Genomic DNA, 27,345 nt, shown 5'->3' on the forward strand with positions numbered 1-27,345 from the left:
GAAATTTTTGCCAAAACATAGATGACGTAAAAAGTAACCTACGTCATATCCATAGTTGTCAGCTGAACATTTTCGCAAACAATTTACCCCTTCATTTTCACATAGGACCATTTTTTATTGGGTTTTTTGTAGTAATTTTTTTGTTTATTATCCACTAATTCACTTTAAAACCGAAATTTTGCGATGAAACGGTGTGATTCATCGACATTTCATTGACGTAATCAGAGATTTTCAACTTGGCAACCACGCCATTCGCAGCTGCATGCGAACTGTTCTAGAATCGGTAGCCATTGATAATCTGATAAGTGAAGCCTCAAGGTGAATTTATTGTTCGTGCGATTCTCACGTTCTCGGTTGAAATTTTAAAGAGCTTTTTCGCTTTTTTTCAATTTCAAATTTACTAGTGCAATATGCCACGACGTGGACGATCTCCATCTCCCTCCAGGTACAGCTTTTTACTCGATTTTTAGATGCCTTTCTTTGACCCACTCCCTAGGCCACTCTGCATGGCTTTGTCAGGTTTCTTTTCTACCTAAAAATCTGGAACCTTGATGATTCTCATTTATAGAATTTCCCAATTAGTGTATCACGAACAATTGCACTAGTTTTTCTAATTTATCCAAGTTGTAGGATATTAAGATACCCCCTAGTTCAATCAGGCTCAATGGGACCGTGAGCTTGTACTTTCACCTTACGATGTAAAGTTCAATAAGCCTCTTCAACTGACTGCCTCGCTAAATTTGCTCTCATTTGGCGTAAAAATTTCCTTTCGAGTAGAACCTTTGTCTCTTACGCTTCAAGCTTTTGAATGTCCTGACAGAAAATGTGGCATTACAAATGAATAATGATCCCATTCCCATGCGCTCAATGTTAAGTCCATGTTACTGAAGTTCTTCCACAAGCTCTTGGAGTGAGGAAGAAGATCTGCTTTTTTATTTCCTGCGTTTACTTTCAATGCTATAATAAAATTGAAGGCACTCTGAAAGTGTGGCAAGGCCAACAGTTGAAAACTTGTTCTCGTAATTGGATCATCCATTTGATATCCCACGAAAGAGGTTATATTGTGGTAATGGTAGTCGTCCCAATAGTGCCACGCTGGTTTACTTTACAATTCGCTTCTAGTCAGTCCTCTTCCTTCCCTCAATGAATTTTATCTACTCTCTCGTTGGTGAGGCATATTCATGATGATTTTGTAGTGCCTGAACTCATTTTCATGAAGGACTTGCAAGCACTGATAATTCATTTTTTTTTCTATCTTTTAGCGCATTAAATATTGGAGACTCATAAATATTGCACAGTAGTAGTCTCGAGATTTTACTATTTTCCATTTTAGATAACCTCACTGTTCTACAAAACAAATTGATCCTATTCTGCTTCTTTTTGATGAATATGCATGCTCTTGAAAATGGAGAAATTTCATTCACAATCTCAGATTTAAACTGCTTTGAGCTCTTTCCTAGTCGTAAAATTAATGTTTTTATACAATTTTTTTCCTGACATCGTTCGAAACATACAAAAAAACGATAAATAAGTTTCTGAACAATCTGAACAGAAGTATTCTCTTTTCATACTGAAAACTGTCCCTAAAAGTTTTCAGTTTCTCAAGCTCTTTTGTTACCCAAGGAGCTAGTTTTACCCTCCAACATACCTACTTTGCATTTTGATATATGAGTGCTTTGCTTTGTAAACAGTCCAATCCTAACTCTTCTTTTGTATTTTAATTTTTGTAAAGGATGTCAGCCTATACGCCTGATAGAAAAGTTCCTTAATTCCATTCCTCCAGGAAAGAATTTAAAAATCACTAAATGAATATCTTTGTTCGTTCTCTTTTATCAGAGAAAATATGTAAGGTAGAATTGAAACATTGCAGTAGAATAACACACTTTTGGAAGCAAGCCATTCTATTCTAATATTGCTCATGTCTGATGTTAATTTTTCTTTTGCAGGGGATCCTACCCAGCTCGTGCTGCCCCAGCACGTGCTGCCCCAACGCAGCCAGCTGTACACCAACCACCCCCATCTCAACCAGCCATGGCCCAGCCCCAGCAGCCTAGTCTCTTCAAACAAATGGCTGCAACAGCTGGAGGAGTTGCCGTAGGATCAGCTGTCGTAAGTTGCCTCCTCAAGCTATTATCCTCTCAGTGCTCCCTGTTAAGCACGCTCGCCATACTGGCAATTGAAATTCATGCATACATTTGATTTAATATCGAGAACAATGACTTCCCTTAATACTAGCTGGTTTTACAACTGGTACTCTATCGGATTTTTAAGATGATTTTGTAGGGTGGAAAATCGAAAAGAGGAAAAAAAAATAACAGGGAAAAAAATTAACACTGGAACTTTTAAATGGTAGTGCATTGCACTCTGCTAAAGTGTATTCCAAAATTGCGGAGTTCTCTGTAAGTATTCTTTGTTTAGTCCAGATGCTTGGAGAAAAGCAGTGTTTCCCACGTAAGCACTTCTCGCTATTATCTCTATCTAAAATCTAATTGAACCTTAAGGAATCCTTAGACAACTGTTCAATACTATGTCTGCATTTTTGTGTAGGGACACGCTGTTGGACATGCTCTTGTCGGTGGATTCGGCGGAGGTGACAGACAGCCAGCGGAGCAACAGGCAGCTGCTCCAGTCCAGCAGTACCAACAGCCAGCCCAACAAACTGGACCATGCTCATGGGAAATTAAGCAGTTCCTCCAGTGCGCTGAGAGCCAGTCTGATCTCTCTCTTTGCTCCGGTTTCAATGAAGCCATCCGTGCTTGCAAGGAAGCCAATGGTGGTAAGTAACTACTCAAATGTATTCTGAATGTCCATTCTATTTGTCAGAACAGCTTATTTCAATTACAAGATCAATCTTCATAGGTCAGTTTGACAAGGGTGCCTACTTTTCCCAACATCATGCGAAGTTATGAGCAGTGGGGGAACCTTTGCAATAACAGGAAAAAATAGGGGAACTTGCAGAAAACAGGGGGAACACCACTGGCTTTTGCAGTGTTTCAGCAGTGGAAAGGTCTGATATTTAAAAAAAAATTTTCCTCTAAGGGAAAAGTAATAATTTTGGTCAAATTTGGGGCAGAGTTTATTGACTTCGACTGTCAAGAGTGATCTGGATGATGACAAAACACGAGAGTTGGTTACCCATTTTTGTGAATTTTTAAATATTCCTTTCAAAGCCATCCTCTCGAATTTTATGCAAAAACGTTACATACAATTTAGCCAAACAACAATGGTGCAAGAAATGAGAGTTTCAGTTTTTGGCAAGAGATTTTGCGCTCCTCACCTGGAAGAAAGCCTCATTCCATCTCCTAGACTTGCTTAATTTATTATTATTATGCTCTTAAATTGTTGAGTAACGTAAAGATTATGCCAACGTGTCATCATAAAAAGCGTTCTCTTGTCTCTTGCTCCCTTTGAAATGAACACTTTTTCCTCAGTGTTGAACGAAATGCTAACAAACCTCTGTGGAAGTGAATGCCCCACTCATCCTGCCACAAACAAAGCCTCTCACATTGTGGGAGTGGATTTTAACCTCGTCTCAGCTCTAAAATAACCTCCCAGGAATTGCGACCATTCTAGCATGGGATTGTTAAGAATCCATTTCATCCATAAAATGCTTACTGCTCTATGGGGGAGAGGGTCTGAGCCTGTATCATAGGTGCGTACGTTCTCTGGTATGGACGGTAGCGCCGATTTTCGAAAATCGAAGGTGGAAAATCAATGCGAGGTGGCAACTTTCTGGGGGGTTGTAGACTTTGCATAGGAGTACATTACAAGGGACAGAAGGGGTCCAAAAATCTGATTTTCAGAATTGTGTATTTTATGAACGGACCTGTACTTAGTAAGATTTTTCATACAAGGTGATATGATAGAAGTTGAGAAATACCGTTACAAGAGTTCTTGATAGTTTAACTTTAAGGCTTCATTTTATTTCTGGTGGTCTGTTTTTCTTTCGAACTTCTAATTGAATTGAATTGTTTTTTGTTTCAGTTGCCATGTAATGTGATAGGTTGAAGAAAGTGCGTTTAATAACCGTAGACCTCCTAGTTCCACGCTTTTCTGAGACCCTGCTTCTGCTTCCAACCTCAGCAGAATAAAGATCCAGCAAATGATTTGGGAATAATCAATTTTATATTTTGTTTTCAATTTCTCTGCGTTTTGTTTTACCAATTGTTAGTTTAAAGTAATGAGGTTCTTCTTGATCAAACAAACATCCCAGGCTTGATTCGTTTTCACAGTTTAACATGTTGATCAAAAAAGAGTGTTCAAGACCTGTAATTCTATAGAACAATAAAACGAAGAACTTACAGTTACTGTTTCAATTGTTTTGATCGCCCCTCCCCCTCCTCCTTCAAAATCTTTTTTCCTAATAGTTCAGAACTCATACTTAATCAGATTTTTAATTTTGGGAGGAATTACCTCTTAATGCATTCATTCATTTAAGAACTTCAAAAATGTTAAGTCAATTGAATCAGAGAGAACAAAAAAATGAAAACAATCAAAATACACATAAAACTTCACTTCTAGGTGAAGAAGTTAGATTTTTGGTACTGAAAGACAAAAACTTAAGGACACTTTAAAGGTCCAGGTCTGAACAGAAGCGCTAACTTCAGTTCCCTTCATGAAAATTGACTGTCTTTTATGCAAATTGAGCATTTTCAAGCTACCGAGTTGGTGTGTTTTCGTTCTCACTGATTCAATTACAGATGCCTGCAAAACGACCAAGAGATAATCAGGTATTCAAGCATGATGTCTAAATATTTTGACTATGCTCATTCCCTGATTTTCAGGAGTTTGTTCCCTTCAAAGGAATGGAAGTTTCCTTCCACTTTGCCAAGATTTTCTTGGGGAAAATTGAAAACATAATCTTTTGGAGTCCTAGATATGAACATCAGTTTTTTTAATCTTTAAGAAGATTCTTTAACGCACTTTCGGATTTTCAATTTGACAAGGGCCCCTGATGTTTATATTATCTAATCAATGAATATTCTCTATTATTTTAATGATTTGAAGGTTCAAGGTGTCACTAATGGTGGCTCAGGTGCAATAACATAAACCTTAATAACAATAGGTTCTTACAATTTCCTTACCACAATTTGTGTTTTTACACCAACAAACTCACTATTACTTTCTTAAATGTTCGGCAAATGACTATAGAAAAAGGTACTCAACCGGGGGAAAATTCAAATGAAATCAAGGGAGAGATTAGTCTCCAAACATTTGAAGAAGAGATTCCCAGTTTCTGGAACAGACCACCCGGTTTTTCCTTAAAGTTTTTCATTCCTAGATGGATCCCGGATTTTCTGGTCTAAACTTCATGAAGTAGTCTCTGGCATATAAAGAACTGAAAAATGTCGGTTCTGCTCCACTAACCAAAAGTTCAGGAGATATTTGCATTTATCTTTTTTAAAAATCTGTCCATTCTCATCATGATGAAAAATCGACCAGTACCAAAATTTTGAAAAGTAAAATTGAGACTAGAGAGCCCCCGTCCCATGGGCCTATGGGGGATGCAAAGGCAGCACCAGAGGATATAGAGGGCTGTAAAATTTCCTCCGTTTTGCTCCTCTTAAGAGAATTACGCATTTTTCTGTTTCAAAAATTAATCCATTTTCATCATGATGAGAAATCGACCAGTAACAAAATTTTGAAAATTAAAATTGAGCCTACAGGGCCTCTGACTCCATAGGCCTACACTACCGTGCTAAGGAAGAACGCCGTATGAACATTCGAGAGTTGCCAAATTTCCTTTGATGAAATGTTTATTTTGGAGGGAAAATGTGAATATTTTTGCTTGAAATTTTCAGGAACTTTAGATTAAAATACAAACAAAATTCTGTGAAAAATTTGAAGAAAAATACTCATAAGTTTACCAGGGAATTCGTGTTTAATCAAAGAAAATTTGGCAACGCCTGAAGGTTCACACGGCGTTCTTCCTTAGCATGGCAGTACAGTGGGGGTGCAGAAGAAGTTTTAAGAGTACAGAGGAGAGGTTAGTCTCTAAATGTTAGAAGAGATTGCTGGTGTCTGTAGCAGATTTCTTGATTTCCCGAATTCTCGTGTCTACAGAACACATATTCAAGTTACATTAAAGTCTTGACAAAAGTGGAATTAGCCGCTACACTTCTCAGTATATTAGACGCAATAGCTACCCCGTCCTTTTTCCAGGATGGTCATGAAAAGAGAAACAAAAAAGGACAGAACAAAAAACATCTGAGCCATTGCATTAGGAAAATAGAAGTTTTTAATGAATGATGTAGAACACAAAAGAAGTTGAAAAATTACAAACATTGCCGAAAGGAAGTTTGATTCAAAAAAGAAGGATGCTGTAAATAATTGTCACTAAAGAGTGCAACTTACGCTATTCAAAAACAATTACTGTTCCAAAATCACCCATATATTCTACTCGTAGAGGTTAAAGGATGTGAAGCTGATTCCTCAAGAAACAAAGGATTGGTGTTCGAGAATAAAATCAAGAAAGCCCATGATGTTTGAAATGCGATACCGACACATGAAAGAGAATTTACTGTGCCTAAAAAAGCTTAGAGAGAAGTTGATGATGTGAATGGACGAGCCAGCAAAACTTAATGAAGTACGAATCTTGGGAAGATTTGCATTTAATATTACTTGAGCTGGAAAGTAAAAAATTCACAAAGGGACCTTTTCAAGGCTGCAAAAACATATCTGAAAACTTGACTGCAACCAGCAATTGAACCATAAGTTTGACCGGAACTGTGAAAAGGAACCTTATCTCCCGGGTGAGAATTGTTCATAGCTTTTTGCGGACACTTGAACCATGCTTTTTGACGACTTGAAACTATGGTTTAGGAGCTTCAGGACTAATATTTCCTTCGATTTTTGAGATTTAAAGGTCAAACTTAAGCCAAAATTTCCAGATTTTCTTGTAGAGAATCAAAGAACCTTTCCTCCCAGCGGATAAGGTGCCTTTTCACAGATCCGATCACAAATATGTAGGAATGTGATCATATAACTTCTAGTCAGGTGCCTTAGCAGGAAAGCTCGGATTCTTATTCATAAGAGGACAGCTTTGTAGGAGACATTCTTCTCTCCTAAAATGACCATGTAAATATTATACTGCAACATTTACACACGCAAGAGTTTGTCCATCTCTTAGAATTTTTATTTAAAAGGATGCAATAAGACACAAAATGGCGATTAGAAGACAGCTGGAAAGTCCTTTCAGGCTAGTTCTCATTTTCAATAGTATCTATCGGTTGGAAAAGACTGAGCCCAAGCCATGGAAAATATAAAATACATCGAGAAATATGAGAAAAATCAAGCAAGATCCTCTCCCTGTAAATGGAAAAATCTTGTTAAATTAAAATCACAATCCTTAGACCTCCGTGGAGTAGAGTACAAAATATAAATATCATTGAAGAATTAACTATTCCGTAAACATCTGCAAATATTCGATACAAAAACTGAGCTTTGGTAAAATTTAGATGACGGCCGTTCTCTAACATAAAAGAGAGATTTTTTGAAATTTTTGAGAGTAACAAATTTTTGCACAATTTTCGATAACGATTTCTATCAAGACGTACGCTCCAATCCATTCTACAGAATTGAAAAGCAAAATAAACGACCCTGCTAGATAACAAAAATAATACAATACAAATTTACCGAAATAAAGAAGAAAAAGAAAGAGAAAAAATATTTACAATGATCAAAGATATCAGCTTAACATTAAGTATTGATAAAGGTTTCGACGTTTTAGGAATACTTCAAGGCAAAAAAAAAAAAAAAAGATATGAACTCCAATGAGAGTAATAATTGTGTGACTTAAAAATATAGAATAAAGAGAGCAAATGCTGCGATATGATTTTTAGTGGGAGGAGTAGGAAGGCGTTCTAAGAGCACTAGTTGCTCTGTTGAGCAGATATAAAGGTTCTTAAAGAGTAAAGTAAATGAAAGTAACCATAATATTCTTTGACTGAATTCATTAAATGGACGATGATTTGTTCAGGCTCGGAATTTTGTTGCGACTTGGGCAAGGAACAAACAAAATTACTATCTTGTGCTGACAGTCACAGGATCAGATACGAAATCACATGATTTCCTGCTTCTTGAGTGAACTACCAGTGACGTCAGATTATTAGAGGGCAGTAATTTAAAAAGCCCTGAACTGCGTAAGAACAAAAGCTCCAATCAAACTCATTGTCAGTCTCTGGGAGTCCAAAGCTTGATCCCAGTTGGATAAAAACCAGAGAGAAGGCTCATCTCAGCAGGCACTGGTAGCTCAATCATCAAGTAATAAAACTATTAAGTTACAAAACAAATTTGTATTGAGAGATAAATAAAAATAATTATACTAAACTCATGTAACTTAACTGTCAGAAAATACTAAGCGGTTTCTCGCAGCTAATAAGGATCTATTTGGGGCAGTTTTAATGTTGTTCGGACGATCGATGATGAAATACTATGGTAATTTGGACAAAATTCAAGTCATCAATTCAAAATTAATTGAAGCTCTGACTTCCAACAATCAACAAACAAATGCCAGAGAGCATAATATGTAAATTCTTGAACAAAAAGCACAATTTGAGCACCTGAAGAAAAAAATTATTAGCTTGGGGAACAGAGCAGATCACTTGGGGAAAAGAGTTACTTTAACTTGTTGTTTGAGTAACAAGAAGTAAACAGATGATTGCATCTGTGAGAAGGACATTATTACTAAGTAAACCTGCTTGACTTGATATGTTTCAATATTCTTTTGACATTTTAATGATTCAAAATGAAGCCTACCTCGATAGGATCTCTCAGATGGACGAACAATTGCTGAGCTACAGAGAGTGAGACATATCTGTCAGAAATTAACAAAAACCGTAGTCAATAGAATATAATGGCGCTCTTGCAACGAAGCTATCATTAGTCTATGATTTGAGCTTCAAGTATTATAACAATTTGATCACTGATGCAATTGACACATAGAACGGAGTTTTGTGTGCAAAATTAGCAACACTCCAAACTCAAAAAGAAGTCGAGTGAAATTGAAAATTCTCAAGATTTTTCAACAAAAAGTACTGGTGCTTAAGTAGTTAAATAAGTGACTGAAACCTTTTTCCAAAAAATATGACAATTTATGGTTCAATGATATGATATGAATGAACAGTACGGAAGCACAGTAAACAATGAACGATACAGACAGTAAAACATTAAAAGTTACTTGTCAAAATTAAAAAAAATGCCTAGAAAAATGATAATAATATGTATTGCAGTCAGTGACTGGGCTTTCATGTCCTTCTCACATTCATCAATTTAATTTTGATTACAAAACAATAGATATGCTTATGGGTACATCTAGAGCAATCAATGAACACCAACTTTTCTTTAAAAGTAGACAGAATTTAAGACACATACAACCTAAAAATTACTTAAAAGTTGACCCCAGTGAGGACACCTATTAATGAACTTTGGAGGGATACATAAAAAATCCTTGGCTTTATAGACTTAAGGTATTTTCCCTTATTACTTTCAGATTTGAGTAACTTGAGATAATTTCAACTACAGGACAAACCTTACGCTCTATAAACACTGACTACAGACATGAGTGGTCCAAAAGGCTACCTGGCAATAATTCTTGAATTCTTGCTTTCTATCTTTCTCTCACACTATAAGATGGAAAGTTCGGGAGCGATTTCAGTTTCATTGTTGAAAGCAGCTTTCATTTTTAGCCAACAACAGCATGCTCTTCTGAAATAGCAGCAATGCAAAATTATCTCCTAAAACAAATGGACGTATTTAAATCAAAAGGAACTATATCCATTCTTACAAGAGCCCTACGATCCATAAGAATACATACAAGACAGAGCTCATGTTATGATGGATATATGTAGTTGTTTTTGATTTGAATACGTCCAAATGAGGAGAAAAAACCAAACAAAATGTTCCGGCATGTATTTGCGCTTAGGGCAGCAGAAAGGAACTTAACTATTCGTTTTCAAAAATTTTTAATATGCTAAGGGAAAATGTACCTCCCCTCTACATATTGACCTCATGAAAGTCTTGCATTCTTAGGACATTTGGTGAAAAATTGAGAAGGGAAAAACTAATCTGCCGAATCCCTCCGAAGTCCAGTGAGGCTAACTTAAAGGAGTCATCTTTACAAGGCTCACTGGGCTAGTAAGTGACCCAGGAAACCATCCCAGATCAAAAAACACACAGCTAATCATGACAGAACCTGATCCAAAAACCTGCAGGTCATCGATAAGGATTAGCAAACACGAATCAAGGCACTTGATAACTGGAAGACTATGTGTTCTGGGCTAAAGAGTATACTGATATTACACATTACAATAAGGCAGCTGGCGAAACGTGGTACGCACGGGTAAAAAAAAAAAAATAGAAACATCATACTTACATTAAAGAAAAAATCTAGACAAGTGATGCAAAAGTGAGAGCAAGCATTCAAAGCCTCTAATAGTTCCCTCGGAAAAATCTATTTGCCGTCTTAAATGAGTCTGTTACGCACAAGAAGCCTGCTGTCCCAAGCAGAAACGCCGTAGCCCCATTGTAGATTTTACAATTCTTTCCTGGCAAAATGTTTCATCGCAGAAAAGCTAACAAGCATTCATCCTTGAGAATTCTGGAATATCTTTGACATACTACTGAGAGTTCGAACTGAGAAAATTGAGCAGAATGGATATCAGTCTTTTTTGCAGGAGAACAGAATGTGGGAAAGGAAAATGCAAAATCTTGAATGGAGTTACGACGTTTCAGTTGTGAACAACAGAAGTATACATAAGTAGTTAGTGTCCTACATTACTCGTTACCGACAGATTCGCACGAAAATCACCATGAACACATCAAAAATTTCTGAAATGTATTCCTTAATGCCTAATTTTCTTGGTCTACATCACCTATTTTCAAATTTCCTATATCTACGGGCACTTCTTTATTTGCTGTTGGCAACCAAGTTTGCCCAGAAGGAGATGTAAAATACCTACCATAAATAAACAAACAATTTTGCGAACTCTTCTCGATCTAATCAGAAAAGACTTTCTGTTACAGAATTTTAAAAGCATCAGTCTTCATTTTCCGAGTATTTTATCAAAATAGGAGAATTTCGGAAATTCCGAGGGATGAGGCCTGAGGTTGCTGTGACCTTTGCATTTTGCTATTGGTGCTCCACAACTTCCAAAAAGAGCACATACTTCCTTTTCTTCAAGTTTAAAATTTTGAGTAAAATTTTATAAGGATACAAATGTAACCATTTTTTGAGTTTCCATCAGGGCCTCAAAAAGATGAATAAAGCAAGCAGTTTTCAACACAGTAGGAAATTCGTGGCAAAATTTGCAACATGAGATATTGATAGTAATTATCATTTGTTACAGGTAGCAAGGAATTTATTTTAAAGAAAATCAGGTACCTGAATGTTCCTGATGAATCTGGTTATGATTTCGTGAGTTAAAAAGTTGGATTTTAATTTGTTCGAAATCACACAGGGAGAAAATTTTAGAATGGGGTAGTGGCAAGGAATTTTTATTAGGTTATAGTGTGGTTTTTCCAATGTAAAATGTTGAGAAAAAACCAAAACGCTCATTAAAAAGTTCAAAAGAGCACAAGGAGAGAAAAAGCTAATCAAAATCTGACGAATCTAAAGTCATCAGTCGAGTTGACGTGGCAAGGTGAAGCCGAAAGCTGAGATCAGCCAAACAGCAAACGCCGTTTCCCCCGCCTTGAAAGGTCATCAGAGCCAAAAATATCGTTTCGAGCTGGTCCCACTTATAGCAAATGGACTTTCTTTGCCACTTTGGGGTTAAAAAATCAGAACATTTCTATAAGCTCATTTCAATCTGTACTTTCAAAAAAAGCATCTAGAAAAATGGCTGCCGCTAACCCACTTAGATTTTCTTTTTTTTCTTTTTACTTGCAAAAAACCCAACATTTAAAATAGCAAAAGCTAAGCAAAATAGCATCATCTACAGTGGACATTTTTAATGTGCCTTGTCAGTGAAAGATACTAAGGCATTTCTATCCTGATTTGATTGAGACTGATATAATCCTAGACGGAACAGTTGAAGCATGTCAAAAGAATGCTAGTTACACTTAGATACAGTCATTACTCATCTACAGCTTATAAACAGCTGCAAAAGAAACATTCTATGTATTGGTAAAGTAGCTATGTGCTTAATATGCCAAGTGTTTTTCAAAATGGCGAGGCCATTGCATCAAGTTCATTAACATCCATCATCTATTCGACTACTTTGCTAACCTACAGTATTTATCCTTCAAAACTGCTAATCAAAATTCATTTCTTAATACTACCTGACTGAGATTAAAATTAAATTAATTCACTTATTCCACTAAATCAGTATACACTATTTCAATCTTCCACTTGATAGAGCATTCAACTAATTCAGGGTTGGATACTGTTAATAATATCAATGTGTCGAAAAGCTGTAGAAATTTTGCCAAGAATTCCCAGGAAGTTTACGTAGAGCATCATCAGCGAAACAATATTTACAGTTTCAATAAAGAATCTCACTGAAGAAAAATGTACAGACTTAGAATGATTAACAAGTTACAAGAAAAATACATCACTCAACAGCGAAGCCGCACGTTTCTTCAACGGCTTGGCTTAGCTTCTCGTAGAGGGTCTGGTAGGATTTATACTGAGGGAGATCAATCCTATTAAAACATGTGTGCGCCTTGGGTAAGTTTTCTTGCGGGGCATCAATCACATGGATGGTGAATAGTCGGGGTCCTGCAGCTCCTGTTGAACCTGTAAAAATTACAAATTGGTCAAAAAGCAATGTAAAAGCATTCTTAAAATAAAATATTCTCGGAGTTCATGGCTGGAGGTCTGACACAAAATGGGTCACTAAACCTTATGTTTTTATTTAATATTCTGAAATAACCATTTATTAACATACTTTTGGAACCAAAATCCTGAAAAAGACTACTTTTAAAAAGTTTAGACTCGAAGGAATTTCAAATGCGCTGGAATGGCAGACAGAGATCGTGGTGAAGTATTGCGGCAATCAGATCGCTATCTCCTCTCATTTTCCATTGATGTTTGATAAAATAAAACTAATTTTAATGTAGACTTGTTGCTTGTTTCTCATAAATAACACGAATGAGATCAGCTTATTAAAACTAAAGATATAGTTATATGGTATAGTAGAGAGACATTTGACGGAAGTATTGGCGGAGTCCATGCTCACTTCTGATTGATGCCGGATAACAATATTCGGTTTGGCACGAGAAATTGCGCTTTTCAACTGCATATTTCTCGAATTCTGAGTTACTTTTTCGCGTTTTTAATGAGCGCATTGTGTTCTATGCGTCATTTACCAATGGAAAAATGTATTAGCAAGTCAAGATTTGTTCATAATTTGGTGGCCCATTAGTCATTGTCACAATAAATGTTTTACCATCGTGAGGGAGCAGGTACTTGGACTTCAGTACATCAGTATTTTAACTGATTTCAATACTTCTTCAGCTTCTTCAGGGCACAAACACTAATTGGCCGACAACTATTGTATCAAGCACATGTAGAAGGAATAAAATAGATACAAATTTGTGTTTGCCCTAATGGACAGTCATGAAAAATTAAAACAAGAGAAAAATTCATTTTTCTTCTGGGGATGATAACCTGCTCTGCGCCCATCTTTGGGGCGGTCTTCTGGGCATAATTCTACTCTCATGAGCAAAAAATATGAAAAGTATTACAAAATTTTAACACAAACCTTGCAATGCTTTAAAGCCTTGAAGAGGGACTCTTGAACTGCCAGTGACAAATTGCAATAGTCGAGCTTTCATTTCTTCGCTATAGCTTTCAACTATTTCCCAGAACCACTTCACAACAGGTGTGTCTGCAGTGCAGTGCTATAAAACACAGAAGAGAAGAATTGCAATTACAATCGATAAAATTAAAAAGCTGAACTCTCTGGTAAAATTAATTTCTTGCTCTATTACTTACACACATAGTGACTTGATAGCACGGCGCAGAAAAAATTTCCCATTCGAGGAGGTGAATGTCTGATTTCAAAATTCATCAGGGACGAATTTAGAGACAAGAAAAAGTGACCTAATCCTCTCCATAATGAATCACTTTGATTTTCCAGAGAGAAAGAACAAAACTTTCAATGCGCTATCTGTACCTTCAAAGTTGTCTTACTGCAAGAAAAAACCCTGAATAAAACTTGATTTGAAAGATTAAGTTTTAATTTTGACCAAAGCAATACTTTCATACATGAAAAAACAGAGAAAATTTTCACCAAAAATCTAACTTTCAGAGTCTTAAAACTGCTACTTCAGCTGTAATTTGATTTTGAAGGAAAATAATCTAGCCACTCGGCTGTATTACGGAAAGGTACTGTGTAAGGTATTAGCAGATATCTAGAGTGAAAAATTAAGGAGCCAGTTCTCAATCATAGTTTTAAATAATTGTGTTTAATTTTCTTTTTCCAATGTGGCAGGAAGTGCATTAAATTTAAGATTTAAAAAAAAAAGGCTTGTATTCTTCTTTAGGAATAAGTGTGTAAGGCAATTAAAGGTTTCAAAATATTTCTAGGTTGCGTAAGTGCAATTTCATTAGTGCATTTCTGTATGAGCCAGTTAACGAATGCTCTTATGTGTCTCCATGCTCATCGCAGCCTCCACTAACGGCTCTTTTCTGTGCCACAACAGTATTTAGTCCAAATGCATGGCGTACCTTGAGTCTAGTATTTTGCTTCCAGTCATTAATATCGATTGATCCTAGACCCCCGATGATCAACTCGAGCTCCCTTTCGTCAAAGGGGCGCATCAGGTGGGCGGGGACCACTTCAGTAAACCCTTTGTGTAGGGCCAGGAACTGCTGCTCAATGCCTCGCATGAACCGATAATTAACATACAATCTGAAAATAAAACAAAAAGTTTAGAAATACAGACCAGAGGTTGATGACAGGAATAAATCAGTACTAAGTGAGAACGGACTCCTGGATTTTAAAAGTAATAAAAAAAGACTGCGTTGAATTTTTTATATATTTTGTCATTACTCCTTTGCATATTATTAGTGAATTTTCCCTAGGTTAAGAGAGAAAAATGACAGTAATTGATTCACCAATTTTGTTTGCATCAGTGAAGCTATTTGAATAAATACATCATGCCAACGACCATGTTCCAAACTAACGACCTCTGCTCCAAAGAAAGGGAACCTATTTCCTTCACTGTCCTTTGGCCCCAAGATGTCGTCATCTCAGTTTAACTCAAGAAGTCGATTAGTTATCAGTTTCCCTTTAATTGAATGTATTTAAGCTAAAAGGAACTGTGTTGCACACAAAATTTCAAGATTAGTACAAGTAATCGGATTCCCAAAATACTTCAAGGTTAGCAGAATTAATTTCCTTACTTGACGTATTCTTTCTTGTTTTCCTCAGTCACAGGAATATCACGGCCGCCTGCTTTTAACTCGTGGACTTTCAGCACACCAAAACTGTCTACTTCAACTGCAAACGTTGTGTCGATGATATCTGGCAACGTATTGGTCCTAAAACAGATATAAATGCCATTCAAAATCAGTCACAGATACAAATTCAATACCTAAAAGAAGAGACAGAGAATTTCACCCTTGAAAAAATTAAAATAATTGATTTCACAAGTAAAAACAGTGAACAAAAAACTAAGTCTGAATGCATCAGGACCAAGGGTTCACTCTGACTAACAGTTAGTGGAGTATCCGAAATATACGGACTTTGTATTGGAAAAACAAAACAATGGGACCAAGGAATCATTACCCAGTTGCCTGGGTTTCCAACTTACGCGGGTTCAGACTTAGTGAGGTTTATCTGTAATTCAAGAACAAACAAGAGTGGGTATAGAGTACCTCTCAGATTAGATAGGGCAAAATTGACTTAAAGTTATAGTCTCCGGTGCTTACAGCTTACACTCATCATCGTAAAGGGGAAAAACAAGTCAATTTAAAGGCAAAGAGAGATTTCTGCATTCCTGCAGTCACACTAACACTTTCACTGAAAAGCAAGAAATAACTTACAGCATCCAAGTGAGGCTGCGATGGAGTTCTGGATCAACTTCTTCAATATCTTCCAGAGTGATCGGTTTATTGAGGAGCATTTTGTAAAATGGTGTGGTGAACCCACCGTCAATGTAATGACCATGAAAAACGGCTATTCCGATGATTCTCCCCGCAAAATGGAAGTATGATAAGTGCTCCTGCAAAAAAAAAAAAATAGACATTAAAGATTGATGATGTAACGGCTCATAGTTTCTACAGGGGTGTAAAAAGTTCCAAAACGTTTTTCCTGACTCAATAATCTTGAAAAGTATAATTTTGATACACCTGTCATGATTAAGTAGGAGTTTATAGCAGAGGAAACCATAGATCAGATGGCTTTCAAGTTCAGGGGACCAGTGAAAAAATCCTTAAATAAACGATTATCGATAGTCCGATTTTGAAACCTTCAAAAGGTTCTAGGCTGTTTCATCCTTGGTTGAAAGATACATACATGTCGATGTTAAATGATACAGGATAGAGTTAGGGGAATTGGCAAATGATTTCATTTACAAAAATCTGAAGTGAGGTTTAACTTACAGGATTGACTCCACTATCAGGATTGATTTGAAGGGTGTAATTATCTTCTCTAGAATACTGGAAAAGACCATACTGTGGGTTCAGCATCTCATGCGACAAAAGATAGAGCCATTCTCTTGCGACGCCTCCATAGTCCAATCCCTCTTCACCTCGGAACTTGACCATCAATCGTTTCCGTAAGTCTTTGGGTTTCATTTTCATAATTAACCTATAAGATTCCTGGAAAATAGAAAGACAACAACAAAAAAATTGAGAACTATTTTTTCCAATCATTATGACCAAAAGTAGTAAAGTTAGAATTTGGGTATAGTAAATAGACTTATTACTTAAATAGTATGTTTAAGAATTCGTAAGATATTTTGAGTCCTGTGTTAAAAGCAGGTAATAGCATCGAAAAACATCATTTTATCGAAAATAATGGCACTTCATTTGTTTTTCAAAGTCATTGAGAAAACCTATAAAAATTAATTTCAATGCAATGATAAAGAACTCAATGCAAATCAAAGTTTTCCTCATTCGACAGCTGAAAGGCGTTGAGAATGCAGATGATTAAAATTGAAAATAAAAAATAATACTAAATATTCCATCAATTGAGACTAGATTTCAAAAAATGCTCAATTCATTTTATCTTTCAGGTAATTCGCGTACATAAGGGACTAACTGATGGAATATCTTAGCAAGAAAATCTGAGTAATGGAGACAGTGATTAAAAATTTACTTAGACATTTGATACTAATGGATATTTCAGTTCTGCAAAAGCAGAAAGTTATCTCTCACTATCAGAGAAACTTCCGGAATTTTTGGATTACCTCAAAAATTTCTGCTCGGGAAACTTCTAATCGACAATGACCGGATTGAGGTTGAAGGATGGACAATTCAGCCCTGAGGACCTTCTGTTTAGCAACAAGATCCCTCCTATACTTGGGAAGAACATCGGTTTCTGTCTCGATGCTCTGCGGTGGTTCTTTGGGTGCTGGGGCTGGAGTGGGGGTTGCGGGTGTTGTTGTGCTTACTGCACCATTTGTCTGGGGCTGTGAATCCGAATTGCTCGGTCCTGGCCCGGTACCTTCAGGTGCTGGCGGTGATACTGGTACTGGTTGACTGTTGGGTACACTGTAGGTGGGCGAGGATATGCCTTGTTTCCTAAAAAAATAAAACATGATAATGATAAAACATGTTGCTTCAAACAGGAGAAAAAGTTGTTTCAATAAGTAACTTCTGAATTACAAAATTAATACAACTACAGAGAAATCTCACCAAGTCCAAGTACGGTTAAGACACAAATTTCTTCGGTCCCTGGATATCACCATAGGGGGCAATGTAAAAAAACTATGATAAAGACAAATTTATAACCATAAATACAGTACATAGAGTTGTGATGTAAGTGGGAGAGCTGGCGCCACTTTAAAGCATTTTCCAGGTCCCGAATTCCGAGACTCCTGTTTGACGCCTGATCACTTTTTCGATTCATGATCGATTGTCTTTGATACATGTCTTGATTTGATAGGAGTGTTCAAACGAATTCTTGCCGGAACACTATCGGTATCATCTCTTACCGTCTCTATACGTCATTGTGTAACTGGCGGCAGTACCGACGGTGGCGATGATATCGTTAACAGCCGGCCTTATCGGAGTTTTGAGAGCTCGCACTCAATGCATTATTGCTCCGTCTGTGTGTCGGTTTGTCAGATTGTCTGGTGCGGCAGCGCATAAAATAGACGTACAAATGGCAACATCTTATTTTCGTCAGCTCCAAAAACTCAGATCGCTATCAATAAGAACACTCTTATCGTAACTTTTTCTTGGCGGAACTGTTTCGGTAACTTACCGGCAACCGATAGAACAGCCCTATATATACATGGATCCGCCCATCCCATGTAAACAAAGAAGATAGGAATTACTACATAATTCACACCGCCATTTTGGATCGAACATGTATCGAAAAAGTGACCGAAGCTCGGAGCACAACAGGCTCGGAACTCGTCGACCAGAACATGGCGGCATCTCTCATTACGACTCTATGTGCTATATGTTCATCAGCATAATATCGACGGTGAAAGTCGGCAATCACATAACTCGGTTTTCGACGTCGCAGACTTCCTGTCATTCTTTATTTTTAAAATGGAAAACTACTCAACGGCAATTCTTTAAAACTGTCATGATTTTTCTTCTCAATGCGAAGAAAATTCTGCAAAAACTTCAAGAAATAATATCAATTTGTTCTTCTTTAAAAAAATGACGTAGAGGCGGAGATTTTCAGACACCGCAAACGAGTTATGTGATTGCCGACTTTCACCGTCGATATACATTATGACACTTATTTTTCTTTTCATGGACATTATAACCATTGGATGTATCTGTTGATTCTCATCATTTTATAGCTTAAAAACGTGAAAAAAAGGTTGGCACTCACTGCAAGAGATTTTTGATGACTGGCCCTGAGAGTCGTGGGTCAGTAAACTGGGTGGTTCTGTTGTTGTGGTCCACATAGTAGAGTCTGCCAGCGCCTGTTTTCCTGATCTCCCAGCCAGGGGGTAATGGTCCCAGCTCCTTGAGTAAGTCTGACTTGAATTCTCTCGGAATACGCGGATCATTCCATGTACTTGCACCCGAGGGGATATGATAGAAGTATACTTGACCTTGTTGAGTTGTTCGGAGCTCTGAAAAGAGTTTACAATCAGTATCAACAGGGCTACAGGATGATCTGTGGGACACTGAGGGGTAAAAAAAGCTACAAAGCATGTTGCTGAGAGATTTCAATAGAACTGTTGTATAATTTCTAAGACTTCGACAGTATGATTTTTACAGAAAAAATAACAGCAAAAAAATATTTTGTGTTGGATACTTGTATCTTAGGCTTTCGTTACGTTATGTAAGTTTAAGCTATTGTTGTTCTAAATAATCTTCTGGATATATGCCTGAATCAATGATATTGAAACTTATTTCCTTCTTATTTTTCCTTTTTTTCATACTTCATTTTATTTTATTTTATTTTATTCACTTTTGCATTTCAAGAATATGGTGCTCAGAACTCAGACATCCTGGAAAATATCTACACACTCCTGTGGAGTTAGTAATAGAGTGTGACTTTTTATTGCAGGACCAAAATTCAAAGTGTAAACACTGACTTCGGCTCAGAAGTCCTCGATTTGTCCCACTACAAGGGTAACATTGCATGTTACGGCCAGTTGTAGCAACTTTGAACCTATCGACACTCTTTAGAAAAATTCCACACTGACAAAGTGTGTAAAAAATCTTAAGATTATCAATAATTTTTTTCATTGTTTGAGTGTTTGATAGAAAAACAGTATTGAAGAAAATTAACTGACCGTAACCAGGAGGAAGATCTCCAGGCAAATTTTCTTTAGTTGGTTTTTTGTGAGAATTCACTTTATTCGCATCCTGCCTTCTTCTCGGTGGCGTCTGCATGTTTAAACTATTATTGTTGTTCTCATTGTTGTTCTGCAGAGATCTTACTCGATCTGGAGAGGTTGTTGATGACGGTGATAGATGGATTTGAGGTCTAGAAAAAATTCAGATATTAAGATTAAATAGCATGTTAAAAAAAAATTCAAGAAAAAACTATCTCTTTACATTGGCACAGTTATCAATATAAACAAATTCCCACCGATTTTTTTTTTTTTTTTTTATTTTTACTTCATGGATGAATTCATTAATTTCAGTAAGAATGTTATTTCTGACTGAAAACAGAACGATTTGAGAGAATTTTTTTAAACATCAGCAAAGGACCACTGAACAGTTTGCAAAATTAAAGACCACAATATTTGTTACCTTATCAAAATTGTACTTAGAATACAATGGACTCAATAAAATTTATAAATTCACTTTACAATTAAGGAAATAACAGTTTTGGTGGTCAATCCATACTTCTAGCCAACAGAAAAACTAAAGTTTTCTCAAGTCAAATCTAACACTAAAGTAATTTTGGTGCATTTGAGAATGTAAGAATTTCCCATAGTAGTAACCTTTCTTGGACAAAGTTAAAGATACCCGTAACGGATTTGGGAGGAAATGTAGGTGAAACCGAGCCCTACTTATTTACCTGCAACTTAAAAGTTAATTTCAGAGCTTACTTAGGCGTACATTCATTCAGGTTTTTCTGCAAGGGGTGAGTTTGTATTTACTGTTTTTGATGTAAACTATGCACAGTTATTTCTGACTTAAAAGTTAATTTTTAAATTTACCAATATGCTTTACGTGTTCTAATTTAAATTTTGATGAGGTCCATTAAAATTACCCGAGAAAAATCTACGATCCAAAATAATTAAATTAGAAATTATAGGCTTTGAAACGAAACCATAACTAATAGTCTTTCTTAATTCTGAAAGATTAACAAAAAACAGCAGAAAACTTAAAAAAATCAATACTGCATAGTGAATGAAGAGGGACTAGTTTCCTTAACAAGATGGGTGTGAACACGTAGTAAGGCTTGCTGAGTTCATGAGCTGAGATGCTTGACATCGAGACGTTCTCAAGACAACTTGGCAAGCTCATGAGACGGGCACTAACAAATCGACACCGGTTGCAGGCGTTAACAAACAAACAGCAACTGCATCCAAACTTTAGAAGAACATTTTCATGACCCTTGTTATTTAGTTATTTCATTGTTCAGCAAAGTTTGTTTCATTTGTAGGACGATTTTTGATCTGGAAAAACAGGTTTTCATAAAAGTTACCTTGTAGGTCTGATCCACTGCGTTGACTTGGTCTGATGATTAACATAATACAGTCTACCAGCGGCATCTCTTCTCTCTTCCCACTCTTCCGGAAGATCCTCAGGACAGGAGAGATTACCAAGAGGATCGACCACTGCATTGTGCGTTGCTGAGCTGGAGCCATGACTACCGTCTCTTGACATAAGAGACACAACAATTTGACCCTTGACTTGCTCCGGATCATCTCCACTAGCTTTGCATAAATCTAATCTTTGATCTGAAAATAATTTAAGTGTTTTCAAATGGTTAAATAAGTTTAACAAACAATTAAACTTCAGTCTCATTGTGGCACAGTTAGAGAAACCAAAATAGACTGTATTTAGTAATTTATGCTCCTCAAAAATATTTCAAGTAAAAGCACCAACGCTATGTAAATTTTAAGTAACTTGAATTGCGTTGAAAAGGTATTCAATGTAACAAACCTGTTGAGTCAATTAAAATGAATGCTTTCTAGGTGTCAACCACCATCCACAATGGTCATGATGACCAGTTTAATCAGAACGAGCAATAAGAGCACTGCTTTCTTACCTATCTTGAAATATTCTACAGCGTACAGCTTATTTATTATTGGTGCAGCCAAAAGGTAGCAAACACATGGGGAAAATCACAAATAAAATCGTTAAAAGCCTTTACAGTCAATTATTTATTCTGTGTTTCCATAGCTAAGTAGGTACCAAAAATGATTGTTTGAAGAGAATAAATAAATGAAACTTCCCTGAAAATTATTGGTTCATAATGGCTTCAGTAAAAAAATTTGCTACAAAGGATTCATTGGATAATACAGTCTTAGACTCTTAGAACTTTAAATCTAGAAATAGCAAGAGGAAATATTAATACTGACTCTTCATTTAAATTCTTCTAAAATAAAGAAAAAGAGATGAAAAACATGTTAAGAACTTACATCCAGTATCCTTTAGGCGATGGATTGTGTTAGACATAATTCGCACGCACCCAAGGAACCCACCTCCTTGCTTTTTATGAATTTTTTTGTGATTCCACACACTGATTGTGATTCCATCGCTCTTGCCTATGTACCTGAAAACACACATTCACGCGATAAGTTGAAGAAATTATATATTGAAGCATCAAAAATAAATGATTGAGGCGGTGCTTTGCTCTTCATCAAGGTTCCAATTCGTGGGAAGAAAGTTTATCAAATTCCTTAAAATTAAAATCTCAACAACCACACTGTTTCAATACGCCTCTAAATAATGAAACAGCTGAAACCTAATTATTTGGTTGCAAAACAATTGCCCATTTCATTAGCAGGAAGTGACTTTTCCCCTTAAAAATAATTAAAAAAGTTACATGTGAGCAGCGTAATCAGCGTCCTGTTTTGTGCAAAATTTCTCTGTTTTTGTACTTATTTTGCTGCTGCTAAAATGTCTCATTCTTTAATTTTTACAGCCTATAGAGAACTGTTTTTTTTTTTGGACAAGTCAACATGTCGATGGCAAAATACAAAAAATGCTTCTATCAATTGCAACATTGAGAAGTCTCCAGTTACGTTTTATTTTCTTCAAAAACATTCAATCAAAATGTTTTCTTTGAATTATGTGTGCTTTTTCAGGATGAGTGGAGAAAATTGACATAAAATAAAAAGATTTTTTCAATTTGGTTCATAGCATTTCCTTTAAGAAAAAAAAAAAAAAAAAGTGCGAGTGTCTACTTACAACATTGTAATTTGTCAACAAGAAATTTAAAAAAACAAAAAAACTTACAAGTCGTAATGCTGATTCCACTTAGGATCAAGCGTTGCTTTGCAAGTGTCTGTGCTGAAACATTGTCCTGAACCTTCCACACTAATTTTTGCAAAAGGGTCAGGGAGTCCTGAAACATTTAGGACAAGAGTATATGAGAAAAGATCAATCAAGATATTTCATGAGGAACATCAAAACTCAAAAAAAGAAAAAAAGAATTTGATGCTTCATAGGAAATTCTGTCATGATAGTGGAAAACATCTAGATTATGTTATTTATGTCCATTTAGTAGTTGTGCATTTGAATCATTTGCTTCAGTCAAAAAAATGCCTGTTCAATTTTAAGTAAATAAGAGTTTTATATTACGTGAAGTTTAGTGCCCTTAAAAGTTATTACATTATCTTGAATAGGGGAAAAAATATTGAATGAAACTTTCCCAAATCTAAATAGTGACTGAATTTTTAATTTTTTCAATTCTTTATTACCTATGATCTAGTGTAATCAGAAATTGTATGAATTATCAAAGTTTACTCCTGTGTTTGATGCATCCATGAGACCTGCCAAATTTTACACTTCAAACGGGTAATATTCTGATGAAAAAATAGAGCTATTACCACACCAATTAAGGAAAATTAAGCAGTATTATTTGAGAGATACTTACGGAACAGATCTTTCCTTGCCAAATTACGAGCACACAAAACTGTAAAAAAAAAAATGAAAATGTTTTAAACATTGTCCATAAGACAACTCACTTGTATAGAACGGATTATTTATAAATTATACTAGTACTCGGAGTGATGAGCTCCCAGAACACAGTATGTGTGTAAGATGATGCCTCTCGCCACTTTCCCGTTACAAAAACAAACACCCATTAAATGTAGTCGGAAAAATGATAGGCGTGATACTTTTTTGTGTGAATGACAATCAAAATTAATTGGAGAAGAGCCATTGAGCACATTAAACGGTAAAAACATCCAAGGTTCTCACAAGTTCTAAGTACCAAAACGTTACACTGATGATAGGAAATTTTTTTCAGAAATTTTCCTTTAATCTTTTGAGAAAAAAACTCTTTTGTAACCATGAAATAACAACAAATAATTTTTTTTAAAAAGAAGGCAGAGCTTTCATTCTTTGCAGCATGAAGGACTTGAAAATAATAATTAAGATATTGGTAGAAATAGTTGTAGAAAGTAAGATTGCAACATGTAACAGCTATGTTCTACAATATTGCAGAAGGCTTAAGATTTTTGCACAGCAAAAAACGAGTCAGCTTTTTGGCAATAGTGGGTGCCAAGCTAGATACGTAAAAAATTGTCATCAACTGCAATGTTTGAAGAAAATGGTAAAAAGAGAGAACCATCTCTTTCCTGAAAAAACACTCAAAGCAAAAGAGTTATAGAAGTCCTATTAGTTTACTGTTACTTTCAAGGGAATGCAAAAAGCTATTGTTTTAAGAAAATTCTGATTCATAAACAATACGTCTTGAACTTTGTAAGAAGGCTTGTGTTTACATAAGCTCACTTGGGTTGATAATAAGTTGAGAAACGAAGAGATGTCAAATTACTTTGTTGACATTACTTTGGAGGGGGTAAACTCAGCTTCTTTGTCTAAATCAATTTCTTTATCTGGTGAAAAAGATTGGGCATTAGTAGATGCTCACAGGAAAGTAGTGTGCCATCAGCTAATGACGCACACATGCTGTGGCTTACTCACTTCGGCTGATTTCAATCTTTGTTGGTGTTTACAACAAAAACTCAAGTTTCAGTAAGATGGATTTCACAAAGGACCTGAATTTGAGTAAAAAAATGCAAGCCACATTGTCTGAACCTCGTTTATTCAAATGCCAATATCAATAAAAATTCCATTTCTTCCAGGAGATACTGACCTGATTGGTTCTTCCTCATTCAGATGAGGCATATCGTTTATATACTGTATTATTTTGATCAATCAAGTATTATTATGAGATATAATGATGAGAAAGAGATGAAACTTGTTTAAATTCTGCGGACTGATGCTTCAGAGTAAAAATTAGGTGAAGCTGTTCTGACAGCAAGCAAAAGAAAATAATGAGAAGGGACAAATAACATTGATAACATGTATTGTCATAACTTAAGACCTGACAGACAGCATGTGATAAGTGGAGAGTGGCAATCATTGGAAAGGTCTGACAACAGATAGATAGAGAACAATGCTTGGTTTGCAAACGTTACGACTGAGATCAAAGCTTCAGAAGTTGAGGTCCATTCAATGGGTAAGGAGGTAAGTTAATAAATGAATAGTGACTGAAGATAAATATTATATGTAGAGAGAAAATTTGACTGCCTCGATTGTTGGGGTCAAAATGGTAATGAGTGTGGAAAATTTTAGGAAAACTCTGAACACTGGCAGTGACAGCATTCGCTGGTTCTTACAGCCTGCCCAGCCCTGCTGACGAATGTCTGTATTGGTGTCTGATTGGTGATCTTGGTTGAGACTTTCTCAGGAAGTGTCGGGAAACCATGAAAATTCATTGAAAGTGAATGAAATTGCATTTGTTATGCTTAATTAGGGAAACCCCAAGTGAAAGCCCTCCTACATAGAGGCCATATTTACCCACTGATCAGGAGTCTGATTGTGCAGGAATAATCAGGAGATTACTTACTCAAGAGCCGCAATTTCATAGTTCTACTACGACGGCTGCCACTTGGATTCGACATCATTCACCACCGTTAACGCATAAAGTCATAACTACGGACGAATATTACAAAAATTTCATTGGAATCAGTCAACTAGATCGTGCATTCGTCCATAGCTTACACTTGCATGATGAGCGCACCGACCGAAATCATGTTAAAAAGGACCCCCCACGTACAAAAATGATATGCAAATAAATGAAATGATATGGATCTCGTAGAACAGAGAGCAACTAAGATGACACAATTAGAAATAAACTAACATAATTTACAATTACACAATCACTAAACATTGCACAGGTACCGTGAAATAATTTCTGAATCGGAAAAACAATCGCCTGTTCGCGAGGAATTAACAGTGCGATGCTAACGCTATCTTCACGAAAATTGGAGAAGCTCGAAATGTGCATCATATGTCAGGACTGTTGAGACTGTTGATGAAGCAAAACTAAAAATTTGTGGTTTCAGCCGAGTAATACAAAAAGTAATTATGAGTGTGCAACGCAAAAAGGTAATGTAGAAATCATAGAAAATGATTGTTTTCAGCGTTTTATTGCTCCTTTGATGATTTAAATTACAGCCTATATCTGGAAAAGTCAGAAACGTCTGTTGATGAGAATTACGTGTCATTTGGATGTTATGGCAGCAGTGTAGTCTGGAAAGTGTTTACAATTATTTGAACTTAGAGCGGGAATATACTGGGTGCGCAACTGGTGCAACGTAGGAGAAAATGAAAGCAAGAACGCGAAGTGATGAACTGAGTTTCATTTTACTGACGATAGTTAAAGAATGAATTCAAAAGTTAAGGCTATCTCGGAGGTTTATTCGAACCATCCTTATACTCCATTCATAGTTCAATACTTTCTTCATACTGACTTTGACGGATAACCAATGTAGATTTCACTTGGAAAAGTACATTGATTCTCATTTGAAGTTGAATGTTGAAGAGTATTCGAACTCCAGAGTATTCATGGGTGTATAAATTAACTGCAGGCAGGTGAAATTGTAGGTATGAGGACCGGTTCTTGCATAGAATAAAATAAATACTCATCAAGCAGAAGAATCTAACTATGAGGAAGAGTAAAAAATATTACTCCTTGACATATCTGCCCTCCTGCAGCAAGATGTTGGAGTGATGAAGGGCAAATTACATTAAAACATTTGAGATTGCACCATGACAAAGCCAGTATTATGATTTGATAATCGGTATGAACCTCCCTGCCTCTCGCAGGGAACTTTCTTTACACGTTCTCTTTGCAAGATTCACTATTTCCACACTCACACCCAATAAGAATGGCAGCCCATTAGGTCAACATCTTGGCAAAATTGACTGACAGTGATAAAGACTTGCAATGAAATATTGCACCTGTTTCCTCATACTCTCTTTGAGTTTGAGCAATGAGTTTTGACATTATGGAAATTTTTTCTCTGATCTCCAATTTATCGAGGATGAGGAATAGCGTCAAAAATAGAAAGTAGGTAACTGCAAAAAATTTTCGTCAATAAGAGGAAAAATTCTGCGTAACACTAATTGATACCTTGATTAGAAAAATGCTTGTAGCAAATGGTCGCATGACTTCAGAAGCTACTGGTGCATTCAGTAATTAGAAATTTTGATTTATGTGGGTAAAAATTTAGAACGAATCAAGTGAGTAAATGCAGAAAACTTAAACGTTATTCAAATAGAAG

General features: G+C 36.1%; 2 protein-coding genes across 2 annotated transcripts; one reads left to right on the forward strand and one right to left on the reverse strand.

Annotated features, from left to right (window-relative positions):
- Positions 1 to 210: 210 nt before the first annotated feature.
- On the forward strand, positions 211 to 4,307 carry LOC109044475 (coiled-coil-helix-coiled-coil-helix domain-containing protein 2). The gene is made up of 4 exons (XM_019062204.2): positions 211 to 445; positions 1,947 to 2,109; positions 2,548 to 2,776; positions 3,985 to 4,307. Exons 1-4 carry the CDS (start codon positions 411 to 413, stop codon positions 3,993 to 3,995), a joined length of 438 nt encoding a protein of 145 aa, XP_018917749.1. The 5' UTR covers positions 211 to 410; the 3' UTR covers positions 3,996 to 4,307.
- A 1,908-nt stretch (positions 4,308 to 6,215) lies between these two features.
- Smurf (SMAD specific E3 ubiquitin protein ligase) lies at positions 6,216 to 26,021 on the reverse strand. The gene is made up of 14 exons (XM_019062203.2): positions 25,626 to 26,021; positions 23,646 to 23,684; positions 23,006 to 23,114; positions 22,186 to 22,319; positions 21,246 to 21,501; positions 19,879 to 20,072; positions 18,963 to 19,209; positions 17,359 to 17,692; positions 16,550 to 16,768; positions 15,992 to 16,170; positions 15,350 to 15,487; positions 14,672 to 14,855; positions 13,704 to 13,842; positions 6,216 to 12,736 (listed from the first exon to the last, which is right to left on the reverse strand). Exons 1-14 carry the CDS (start codon positions 25,681 to 25,683, stop codon positions 12,552 to 12,554), a joined length of 2,415 nt encoding a protein of 804 aa, XP_018917748.1. The 5' UTR covers positions 25,684 to 26,021; the 3' UTR covers positions 6,216 to 12,551.
- Positions 26,022 to 27,345: the final 1,324 nt, after the last annotated feature.

Source organism: Bemisia tabaci, chromosome 8 (genome assembly GCF_918797505.1).
Source record: "Bemisia tabaci chromosome 8, PGI_BMITA_v3".
In the NCBI taxonomy this organism is placed as follows: Eukaryota; Metazoa; Arthropoda; class Insecta; order Hemiptera; family Aleyrodidae; genus Bemisia; species Bemisia tabaci.